Source organism: Phyllobates terribilis, unplaced genomic scaffold (assembly GCF_046119375.1).
Source record: "Phyllobates terribilis strain yellow unplaced genomic scaffold, ASM4611937v1 Scaffold_12__6_contigs__length_324123572, whole genome shotgun sequence".
In the NCBI taxonomy this organism is placed as follows: Eukaryota; Metazoa; Chordata; class Amphibia; order Anura; family Dendrobatidae; genus Phyllobates; species Phyllobates terribilis.
The window spans coordinates 279,562,335-279,574,753 of record NW_027362772.1 but is presented as its reverse complement, the minus strand read 5'-3'; the positions used below and the strand labels follow the sequence as shown (position 1 = coordinate 279,574,753).

Here is a 12,419-nt window from a genome sequence, read left to right as displayed (position 1 = left end):
CTCGTTCGTCGGGTGAAATTATTATTTTTTTTTTCTTGCTGCACAAAAGATCACCATTCTCCTGTGTAAACAGGACTCGGACTGGTGAGAACAGCAGCAGCCTATGTGCCGGCTTTGGATGCACCTAGCGACTTTTGTAATGCTTTACACATAAATGACTGCTTTTCGCCTCTTTCTGTTGCAGATGCAGTGGCGTCAGTCGGTTCCTTCATTCTTAAAGCCAATGAACTTCTCCAGTAAGTGGCGTGTATGCGTACTGATGAGATATAGCATCTTGCGTATGAGATTGGATCGATCACGCCGTCGCCTGTCTAATATGTGTTAGTATTAGGTGTCACTACAAATTACCTGTACATATACTGTAAGATTTTATTAAAGACCAGACATACTATGATTTGTGGTGGTAGACGGGATGCCCGCGGTGACACTTCTCTTCTACTTTTTTTCAGAGTTATAGACAGCGGCATGAAAAATTTCAAGGCGTTCTTTCGATGGCTCTATGTAGGTAAGAAGAATAATCAGTTCTTATACAGGGATAGCGGATAGGGACTGATTCACACCACCGTATAGCGGATGTGTTTTCTCATCTGTAATATGGTCACAAGTCCCAATCTGACAGCCGGCCTTGTGATCCAAACAAACAGCCTCATACACTTTATTGAGAAAAGTATGTGCCCCCTTGACCTTACCCCTCTAGGATCTTTTATGACCTCCATAGACATTAATATGGAGTTGGCTTTTCTGCAGATATGACGGCTCCCACTCTTTGAGATTTTGGAGGAGTCTGTGGCAATTTTTGCCCCTTCATCCAGAAGAGCATTTGTGAGGTCGGGCCCTGATGTGGGGAGGCCAGGCTACAATCTCCATTATTTTTGTTTGATGGGGCTGAGGTCCAGGCTTTGTGTGGCCTCTCATGTTTTTCCTCCCCCCTACATGTCTGTATGGGCCCTGGGCACAGTAATGGGGAACTGTTTCCACAAAGCTGAAGCTACAGTTGCCCACAATGTCTTGTGCTGAAGCATTAAGATTTCCCTTCACTGCAACTAATGGCCCAATGCTGACCCCTGATAACAAGCCCATAGCATTCTCTTCCTCCACCATCTGTACAGCGGCACAATGCAGTCAGGGGGTAATGTCCTCCTGGAATCACCAAACCCAGTCTCCTCCATCAGATTCTAGATCGAGAAGTGCGATCCATCACTGCACAGAACATGTCTCCTCCAGAGTCCAGTGGTGACGTCTTTACACCACTCCATCCGACGCTCGGCCTTGTTCTTGGTGATGTACGGCTGTATGCAGCTGCTCTGCCATGAAGCTCCCGGCGGGGGCTAATACCAGTGGAGGTGTGGACTCTGCAGTTATGGGGTCAGCTAGCAGTGGTGACTTTTCTGACCTCTCAGCCCCCCGCTTGGTAACGTTACGGGTTCTTCACTTCGTGGCTGAGTTGCTACATCACTCACAGTTGATGGGGGAAGATTTAGGAGGCAGGAGTGTTTCACTGACTTGTTGTATCCTTTGTACATGCAATAACACAACTCCTATAAGTAATGCTCCCTAACGCTGTGTCTTTGCAGCAATGTTGCGGATGTCAGAAGATCACGTCCTTCCTGAACTGAATAAGGTAACCGATGGTCGGTAATATCTGACTAAGCCTCAGTGTCTGCGGGATGGAGTCTACACATCTTCTTCTTTGTGTGCAGATGACGCAGAAAGACATCACCTTTGTGGCAGATTTCCTTACAGAACATTTCAATGAGGCAAGTCTCTACCATTATATGGCTGTTCATACACCGCCTGCCATATTTAATCCTGCCGTATATTGCATTGTAGGCACCTGAGCTATATAACCAGAAGGGCAAATATTTCAACGTGGAGCGAGTTGGGCAGGTAAGACGTCTATTACTTATTACTGAGATTTGTTTTCTCACTTGGGGAAAACTTTTTAATCCAAATTTCCTATTTCCGTGCACGCACCCCTAGCTCTTCGAGTACGAAAAACGAAGGGGCCATTGCCCGAGGGGAGGGATACGGCCCCATTATTGTGTCCTCTGGTACGGCATAGGATGTTTAAAGGTGACACCGTTCTCTCTGAAATCTCTAGTATTTAAAAGATGAAGATGACACCTTGATGTCGCCCCCCAGCACAGAAGGGAACCAGTGGTTTAACTTCCTCCAGGACAGCGCTCCTTTGAAAGGTATTTATCCAAAACTGGAAATCAACTTTTTTTTTTCTGTTTTATGGGGGTCCATTATGCTTCACTTACCAGGAGTGTCCTCGGGGGATCAGTCTAGTCTTTAAGTGTCAGTATACCCTAATAAAAGAGCCCTGCAGACAACGCTATTAGCTATGATAACCAACAAAAAACTTTTGGGTTTTTCTTTTTTTTTTTGGGTGGTCACTGTATGGCACCTATGTAACTTATATGTCCGAACCTGACAGTTTTTGCAGGTCTCATCGACCCTATAATATTTCAAATTTTCCCTGCCTGATCATTTTGTTTTCAGGTGACATAATCCGCCACCAGAAGTATCCAGCAGCAGCTTAAATTTTGTGCGCACGGAGTTTCAGGAATCGCAACTTTTTTGGAGGAGCTTTTCTTGCAAATTTTTGGAAGAGTTTCTTTTTCCTGAAGCGTATCTTGCAGCCTTTTGATTTGACAGCAATTTCCATCTGGAGAACGTGCACTTTTTTTTTTTTCCTTTGCGTTTTTCAGAACTTCACCAGGAAAAAATAATGCTCAAAAAAACTCCTCCTGTAAATAGCAAAGTCCCATAAAAATAAACATCAAGAGTTTTTGAAGGGGATTTCGGAGCGGATCCATTAAATAATGTATTCATTTTCCTCCTTAGAGAGCCCATTGCTGTTTCCTTACTATCCAGAAAAATCGCTTCATTTCGTGAAACGACAGATGGAGGCCATTATTGACCGATGTCTGGAAAAGCCGGCGGTAAGACACGGCTTCTTTATTTACTTTGTGTTTGTATGATTTATTTTATGTTCTACAATGAGTTTTTTTTTACAGTCTGGTGGATTTTTCTTATATGTACGTTATTCTTACAGGACATCATAGGAAAATCTGTTCAACAGAGACTGTATATTCCATTATATCATTCATCGAAGAGGTAACTTACTGCTTATGTTATTACTATATTTTTAAATCAGTGAAACACAACAAAATGTATGTATTAAATATAAAATTTATCTAATCTATGCAAAAAATACAGAAATCTTGTAACTTTTACACTACTAGGCCTTTTAATAAACTTATAATTCCTGGTCTGTACAGAGGACTTTTCAGCAGTATCATTATAGAAAGGATTACAATAACTGATAACACCTCTATATACAGTAGATGACACATGATCCACTATTCACAATAGGTGACGTCACAGCTCACCACCTCCTCCTCCTGTACAATGACTGATAACACCTCTATATACAGTAGAAAACACAGGATCCACCATTCACAATAGGTGATGTCACAGCTCACCACCTCCTCCTGTACAATGACTGATAACTCCTCTATATACAGTAGATAACACAGAATCCACCATTCACAATAGGTGATGTCACAGCTCACCACCTCCTCCTCCTGTACAATGACTGATAACACCTATATACAGTAGATAACACAGGATCCACCATTCACAATAGGTGATGTCACAGCTCACCTCCTCCTCCGCCTGTACAATGACTGATAACACTTCTATATACAGTAGATAACACAGGATCCACCATTCACAATAGGTGATGTCACAGCTCACCTCCTCCTCCTCCTGTACAGCTCACCTCCTCCTCCTGTACAATGACTGATAACACAGGATACACCATTCACAATAGGGGATGTCACAGCTCACCTCCTCCTCCTCCTGTACAGCTCACCTCCTCCTCCTGTACAATGACTGATAACACAGGATACACCATTCACAATAGGGGATGTCACAGCTCACCTCCTCCTCCTCCTGTACAGCTCACCCCCTCCTCCTGTACAGCTCACTCCCTCCTCCTGTACAATGCCTGATAACACCTCTATATACAGTAGATAACACAGGATCCACCATTCACAATAGGTGATGTCACAGCTCACCCCCCCCCCCCCCTCCTCCTCCTATAATGCCGCGCCTCGCTCGCTGTAATTATTAGTGTGGAATAGGTGAATGTTTCTGCTTTTCTCGCAGTGAGGAGTCCTGTCCGCGGCTGATTTCTTTACCATCCCTGTAAGTTCATCGCTACTTTAGGGCTACACATTTCGGGATGATCTCCGGCTTACGGCCCCTTTTTCTCTCCCGTTTCACAGCTGGAACGATAAATCCCAGAATCTGCACTACGTCATGTTCTGCATGAAGGAAAGCTCCGACACCAAGCTGTTCATCTTCCGGCAGCCGACAGATGTTACCAGGTATTAAGAGGCGGAATAACAAAATAAAACAATGTGGTTTACAATTACTATTTATGTCCAGGATTTTTAAGTGTTCAAGGAAAACGTCACAAGGGGGGAATGATTTATTTTCAGTCCGGTTCTCTTATTCTCCTGTGAAGCTGAAGCTAAACCCTTGGACGCTTTTTTCGCTCTTCATGCATCTTTCACACGGCCAAACTAAACCCCCCCCCCATGTCAGCCGACAACGAAACCAGGGGGAATGTTATTTTCCCTTCCTCATTTTAGGTCATTCCCTGACCCGTCGTCTCTCCTTACATGTCTATTTTAGTAATTGCTGGTATTTCTCATTAATTCCAGAGCATCTTCACTCATAATTTTTATTGGTGCCGTTCCTCTGTTATTCCTCCTACAAATGTTTGACAGCAAATAGTCCTTGGAGGTCTCCTGTAGTAGACTGGGTGCACTTTCTCCTTATTCGACACCTCTGCATAAGGGCAGCGAGCGCCAAATGTCGTGGTCTATGGGCGCCGAGCGCCAAAGGTAGCGGTTTATGGGCACCGAGCGCCATTGTACTGATCTACCACAGGGAATACCACCCTGGACCGTTGGCTGCCTACTCTCTATATGATTCTATATTGACCTTATGCCTGAGGAAGGGTAAAACACCTGAAACGTTGTAGATATTCTCCTTTCACTGTGTGGTGGATTTCCCTGAATAATATAGTATCTTGAGGCAGGCCTGTAATCTATGGAGTGGTTTCCCCATTGATCGAATTATGCTTGATGGTTGGCTATCCTGGAAATTCACCCCTTGAGGCTTACTTACCACAATAATCAGTGGTGACTTATCACTACTATTTATGCGGTAACACCCAGTTGTCTATTTATAAATGTCCATGTGAAATAACAGAGGTACGACATAATGCGAATAAGAAATGAGAAAAGATGATCCAGAATTGTTATTTCACGACTATCATGACAACCAAGTGGCTCTCCACAGGTGGGATACTGGGAGCAGGTGCACACATGGCGATCTTGGCTTTTTGTTAACAGACGTACATGTCCGATACATGTCTGGAGGGGTTAAAGTGAGAGCTACATGTGTGTCTGCAGTGCTCACCACCGGATTTCCTATCTTTGCCTCGATCGCAACTAGAGCCGTGTCCTAAAGCCGGGAGTCTTAGCTTTAAAATAAGACAATTGCGGCTCAGGTGCGATCCAGGCTGAGATGCAGCCAAAAGTGACGTCTCCTTCCTTCTGCAATCAGTCGGTGTAAAGGAGAGGAGGGCAGCGGGGGGCTGACAGGCTGCTGGCAGAGGAGGAGAATCTGATAAATGATCCTCTCCTCGGATAAGACTGGATTCCCACATTGTATCGTTCCCGCAGAGGGTTGTGGGCAGACTGCGTCGCTCAGGACGGACAGTCTCAGCCGGTAGGAGTTGTCGTCGGACATCGCTCATCCGTTGTATATTAACATCTGTGTTCTTCTTCCTCTAGATCTGTGAATGACGCGTTCGTTGCAGTGGAATTTGGAGGTTCCTTAAACAGAAGCTCGTGTGAAAATCCAGAATCCATGTAGGTCTTCTGGTAGTGTCCTTAAATTGTTAAAGGGACCAAAAGATGATCACCCATCCATTATTAGAACGTTGGAGGTCCGACACTCCAGCCGAGACCCTCACTAGGGTCAGCGACGGCGGCCAGGAGGAGCTGAATGGAGCGGCCGCCGGTGTATTCGCCCTGCCGCTTTATTCATTGTCTCCGTGAATGCCAACGATTGTGCCGCAGCCAATAAATGGAGCAGCGGGGCGCATGTGCGACCATCTTCGTCATCTCCAGACCCCAGTCTTTCTGCCAGAGGAGAACATGGAGTAATGTTTTCCCTCCTCTATCACCCATTTTGGTGATGCTATTATCAGATATAGAAATCCTGCCCAGCGTCTGCTCCGGAGTTTCCCCAGAGAGATATTGACTCGGTGGAATCTGTGACGTTGCCGGCATTATTGTGGTTACTGACACAGTGCCGCCATTTCTGCTCCTCAGACATTACAGCTGTCTCGACGCTCGTTTTTATGAAGATGAAGTTGTGACTTTGGTGCTAAGAGATCACAGCGAACCGGAGGGGAAGGACCGGGTGTTGGCTCTTCTCCCGCTGTCTACGGTGTATTCTGACCACAGGGCAGATCGTCCTTTCATTAGAGATGCAAGTAAGAGGTAAGAATCGGTGAACGTAGTCTTTATAGAGTCACAGGGGGTAGACGTATGCGGAGGAAATGGTAAGCGTGCCATCTATCATAATATAAAGTGCTATCCTGGCTGGAGGGCTACTAGGCCGGCGTAAATTATCCAGTCAGTCGCCAAGTGTCTTGCTGGTTTGATGGCCGATCCCTGCACTTTTTACTTAGGCCAATGTTCTCAATTATTTTGCCGTTGCTGTAAAAAATGCATCACGAATGCTAGGTGTGAACAAGTCCTGAGTGCTAATCAATAATTGCTCCAATCGCAGCCATTTAACCTTTTAGACGCCACTGTCAATTAAAACAGCAGCATGTAAGGGTTTAGGAATAGGACGGCTGTCCCTTAGACTCCCATCGGCCTTCCTTCAGTGCAATGGCGGGGGTGCCAATGATATCGTACAATGATACAGAGCCCCCCATATCTGCCATGTTTGTAAATCTATGTATGCCCAGGCTGTGGGGAACACATATAGTATTTGGACCCTGATATTTTACATCTGTTGTCATCAGTACGAGATTTAATCCTGATTATTCATGTGACATTGCACAGGCTGGAGGAGCAGGGTGCCGACATCCCCTCTTGCACTGCTTACCTGGAAAATCAGTGGCGCGTCCTGGAGAATATCAAAGCTCATTATGTGTCTGTGAACGGAATACGCAAAGTGGCATCTGTGGTAGGTGAGGCTGCCCCGGTTCCTGGGGTAGGTGAGGCTGCCCCGGTACCTGTATGTAACAATGCATGCAGAATAATAACTATCAAATGAGAAGTTTCATCTTTTCCATCGTATTTCTGTTATTCTTCCGATGCCCTGTGCACTCAGCCATAATGAAGTATCCTCCCGCATCGTGTCCGCCAAGTTAACATTAAAAGTTGATTGGTCTGGACATACAATTATATCTCCCATAATTATTTCAAAGCTACATTTCCCTGGTTAGTAAGGTGGGTCCTGACTACACCAGTGTTTGTAGTCTGTTACCGTGGACACGCATAGCTCCGCAATTAGAGCTGTAGACACAAAACAATAGAGGGATTTGCAGTCGTTTTATTTAGTATTTTAAATGCATTGGACACATAAAAAAAATTGTTGCAAAGATGGATTTTTCACATTTAAACATCCTGACCATCACTCACCCGGTTTATATATTAGACTTGTTTACTTAAAGGGGTATTCCAGTTTAAGAAAAGTATTGCATATCTCCCAATCTAGTGTTCATCCCACCACAATTTCCCTTTTTGGGAGCAGAATGGGGAACTTATGACTTTGACGTAGTGTAGGTGAATGGAGCGGCAGGTCGTGCAGGCCCCCAGACGCTATAGTCAAAGTCTGTGAAAATACGAATATAACCGAATACTGCGGTTGGTGGCAGCGACCCCACCGTAGACTGTAGTGGGATGACACCTGGGACGTTCAACTGCTCTTGGCCATGGTCTTACCCGGGAAGAACGAGGGATACATGTGGTGCTAAACGCAACCGGCATCTTCATGGAGCGTTTTATGTTCTCTCCAATTCTGTAGCGTTTTCCTCCCAAAATCTATTGGTTCTCTGGGTACTGAAAAATGTTTTCTCTATTCTTTTTATTATGCAGCTAAGTTCCAATCTGCGACACGTACGAGTGTTCGAAATGGACGTGGAAGACGATGGGGAAGCAGACGAAGAAGAGGAAGAAGAATCACATTCTCAAGAAGTAACGGAGGAAGACTTGGATCATTCCACGGACGAGGCACCGAACAATGGCCTGGACGCTGTAGATGTTACAGAAGAAAGCCTGGAGCCCTGACACTGCGAGAAAGCGTCGCCCTCAGCTCACATCCGGTGGGCATCATGCAGGGAGGGCTGCCTATGTGCACAATGAACGGGTAGACAATGGCATCCAGAAATAGATATCGGTATTGTACGAGCCAAAAGATTTAAGGTTTAATGGCCAATAAGGTTCTGGATGCTGCTGTCCACAATATTATGGAGCGTATACGATAAACTACCATTTGGGTCAACCCTAGTAGGCAGCACCATATCACCAATTGTTTATGGTGGCTATTTTTTTTTTTTTTTTTAGGTCTTTACTGCTGGAGTGCTCCATATATAATCAGAAATTAACAGAGGCAAGACCCCCACCAATTGCTCAAATAAAAGACCCCTTAATCTCCGATTTGCCTTCCTCTATGAGGATTTTTGCACTGTTGGCTACTGGTGTCCAATATATTATTGTGTTGGATACCAGATCTCTGTAATAAAAAGTGTCGACAAATTTACTAGTTTGTCTGCAGTTCTGTAATAAATGCAAATATTATGGTCTTCTGTGTTTTTTGTGTACGAATTTAGGTCAAAAGTCCTGTTGAATTGTGCCGTTGACTTAAAGCTTTGAAATAGCTTTCATACCCTGTGACCTTTGCATTTTATTGGGATTTCATGTGCTCTATCAATCAACACAAAGTAGTAAGTATTTGTGAAGTGTTAAGGAAATATACTTTTACACAGTACCGACAACTTGTTCTTACAATGAGTCTATCAGTATCATAAGGCAAAGCAAGGGTTAGCAGCCTTCCAAAGCTGGATTACCAAGGCCTGGTTGCGAATAGCCCAGGAAGCCTCCACTGCCCGGGTGCTGTGAGCCTTAACTCCTGGAGGGGGTGGCCTGTCTTTTACGTGGTATGCCTCCAGTATAGCCAAGCTAATCCAGCGGGCGATGGTAGATTTTGAGGCAGGGAGGCCCCTGCGACGACCCTCAGGGATGACAAATAAGGTATCAGAACGACTGAATGAAGCGGTTCTTGATAGGTATACCCCTAGAGCTCTGACCAGGTCCAGCTTGTCAAGGGAAGTTTCAAGGTGATGGACCGGAGCTGGGCAGAAAGAAGGCCAGACGATGTTCTCGATGTGGAAACAGGAGACAATCTTAGGAAAAAATGAAGGAACTGGTCTGAGGACCACCTTGCTCTGATGGAGAACGAGCAAAGGAGAGCGCTGCCAGCTCAGAAACTCTTCTGATTGACATGATGGCAACCAAAAAGTCAATCTTCCAGGAAAGAAAAGAGGATGCGATATCCTGGATGGGCTCGAAAAGAGATCGCTGAAGAACCCCTAGGAACAGATTAAGATCCCAAGGATCTACTGGAGGACGATATGGTGGCACCAGGTGAGCAACGTCCAAGAGGAAGGTCTTGACCTGGGGGCGAGATGCCAAATTCCATTGAAAAAGAATTGAAAGCACAGAGATCTGACCCTTGAGTGTGCTAAGGTAAAGGCCGGAGTCGAGGCCCAACTGCAGAAAAGCCAAAACAGATAGAAGAGAAAAAAGACATGGGGGCAGAACGGTTGTGTTCAAACTATCGAAAAAAGGCCTTCCAAGTCCGATGACAGATGCGTGAGAACATGGGCTTTCTTGTGTTGATCATGGTCTGTATGACCTGGGATGAAAACCCTGCTTCCCTCAGAACCATGACCTCAGTGGCCATGCCATTAAATTCAGAGACCGAGAATTCTGGTGGAAGTGGTCCCTGAGAGAGTAGGTCTGGACGCTCTGGCAGTTTCCAGGGCACGTCCGCAAGCAGATTGACTAACTGTACACCAGGCCATTCTGGGCCAGTCCGGAGTCACCAGGATTGCTGGAACTCCCTCTGCTTTGCTCTTCTTGACGACTCTGGATCAGCCAGCGGGGGAGGCGGAAAGAGGTAAGGAAGCTGAAATTGAGACCACAGAATGACCAGGATGCCAACCGCCAGAGGGTCGCAAGATTTGGCTACAAAGCGAGGCACCTTGTAATTCATCCGAGACGTCATTAGATCGACGTCTGGGGTGCCCCATCTCTGACAGATCTGGTCAAATACGTCGGTGTTGAGAGACCACTCTGCCGAAGAAAGACCCTGACTACTTAGGAAGTCGGCGGCCTAATTGTTCACCCCCGGAATGTGGACTGCCGATATCACTGGTACGTGCCGCTCGGCCCAAACCAGGATCAAGGCTACCTCCGTCATGACGGATTTGCTGCGTGTTCTGCCCTGGCGGTTTACGCCATGGCGTTGTCTGAATGCGGACTGGATGTCCTAACAGGAGGTCCTGCCAGTGGAGCAAGGAGAGGTAGATTGCTCAAATCTCCAGGAGACTGATCGGCAGGGATACTTCCTGAAGATTCCAGTGACCCTGGACTGAGATGTAGGAAGACCGCTCCCCAGCCGAGGAGACTTGCATCGGTTGTGACAACCTACTACTGGAAAGGGAGGGATGATCTTCCGAGACGAATGGAGGAGGAAAGAGCCCACCATGTTAACGACTGCCTCACTCGAGTGGGCAACATAAAGGGATGATCCAGGGATGAGATTCTCTTGTCCCAAGTTGACAGGAGTGTCAGATGGAGAGGACCGGTATGGAACTGGGCAAGGGGCACAGCTTCAATGGCGGCAATCATCTTCCCCAGAACGCTCATCCAGAGGTGAAGGGACAAAGGGAAAGAATGCTTTGGAGAGTGAATTCCCAGCCGAAGAGCAGAGATCTTTTCTTCTGGGAGTAAGAGTTTTGCTCGGGCTGTCAAACAACATGCCCAGGAATTTTAGTCATTGAGACAGAATCAGGGAAGATTTCGCTGTGTTGACTATTCAGCTGAGACAAGCAAGTGTGTCCAGGGTGAGCTGAAGCCTCTGGCAACAGTCCTGTAAGGTTGGAACCTTGATCAAAAGATTGTTTAGATAAGGAATGATCACAATCCCTCTAGATTGCAAAATGGCCATGACAGTTGCCATCACCTTCGTGAACACCCTGGTCGCAGAGGCTTGGCCGAAGGGGAGAGCTGTGAATTGGTAGTGATTCTCGGAGGAATCTCTGATGTGACACGCAAATCGGAATGTGCAGGTACGCGTCCTGAGTGTCCACCGAGCAGAGAAATTCCTCAGGTTCCATCGAGGAGATCACCAAGCGAAGAGACCCCATTGTGAAGTGACGGAGACGTACTCTTCAGTTTAGACGTTTGATGTCCAGGATTCGAAGGAGGGATCCATCCTTCTTTGGGACAACAAAAAGGTTGGAATAAAAACCTGAGAAGCGTTCGTGAGAGGGAACGGGTGCGACGAATCCTGCCTAGAGTAGAGAGGAGATGGCCTGAAAGAAACCTGGGACCTGAACTTGAAGTTTTGGGGGGGTGGGATATGAAAAAACATCTTCCTGGAGTGGAAGAAAACTATCATGTAGCCTGAAGTTCTGATCTTTTTGACCCAGGCGTCATTGACCATGGACAGCCAGACGTCCCTAAGTAGAGAAGACGGCCGCCCACCCTGGTAGAAGACCCATGTGGGGATAGGCCATCATGCTGAGGAGAACCCGTTGGAGGGGGATCAGGACCCAGATCTTGAAGAGCGACCCTTGGCACGCCAGTTAGGGGAGGGTTGAAGGACGTCTTTTGTCGCTCCCGATGGGCGGAGGGGTGGTCCTGCAGGGAGGAAGTTCCTGGTGAGGAAAAGTGACAAAACTAAAGAGCACGCCTCCTTGCAAACGGACGTTTTGGTTTGGGCTGAGGGAGGGAGGTGCCCTTACCCCCTGTAGCATTCGAAATGATCTGATCCAACTTAGAGCCAAAAAGTCTAGAACCCTGGATGGGGAGGTTAGTAAGGGACTTCTTGGAAGTCAGATCCGCATTCCAGGCCTTAAGCCAAAGAATTTGCCGTATAGCAATGAGGTTGCTGGTAACGCAGGCAGAGCAACTGGCTGCATCCAGGGACACGGTGAGCAGGTACTTCCCTGCATAAGCAATTTGGTATGCAAGGTCAGCCAGCTCGTGTGGAGAGGCAGCTGATAGGATGCCTTGCCGGAGGAG

At 46.6% G+C, this 12,419-nt stretch overlaps 1 protein-coding gene across 5 annotated transcripts in view; it reads left to right on the top strand.

Annotated features, from left to right (window-relative positions):
* Positions 1-8,910, top strand: part of ANAPC4 (anaphase promoting complex subunit 4) — a 39,129-nt gene extending 30,219 nt beyond the window's left edge. For 2 of the 5 annotated variants that reach the window (XM_073657038.1, XM_073657042.1), the window contains 14 exons: positions 185-236; positions 450-505; positions 1,575-1,621; positions 1,701-1,757; positions 1,831-1,887; positions 2,102-2,195; positions 2,851-2,948; positions 3,062-3,123; positions 4,180-4,218; positions 4,299-4,400; positions 5,880-5,957; positions 6,423-6,593; positions 7,167-7,294; positions 8,205-8,910. In XM_073657038.1, the coding sequence (XP_073513139.1) occupies positions 185-236; positions 450-505; positions 1,575-1,621; positions 1,701-1,757; positions 1,831-1,887; positions 2,102-2,195; positions 2,851-2,948; positions 3,062-3,123; positions 4,180-4,218; positions 4,299-4,400; positions 5,880-5,957; positions 6,423-6,593; positions 7,167-7,294; positions 8,205-8,479 (1,316 nt within the window). In that variant the 3' untranslated portion in view covers positions 8,480-8,910. The remainder of the gene's footprint in view (positions 1-184; positions 237-449; positions 506-1,574; positions 1,622-1,700; positions 1,758-1,830; positions 1,888-2,101; positions 2,196-2,850; positions 2,949-3,061; positions 3,124-4,179; positions 4,219-4,298; positions 4,401-5,879; positions 5,958-6,422; positions 6,594-7,166; positions 7,295-8,204) is intronic. The other 3 variants (XM_073657041.1, XM_073657039.1, XM_073657040.1) reach the window with 3 other exon arrangements.
* Positions 8,911-12,419: the final 3,509 nt, after the last annotated feature.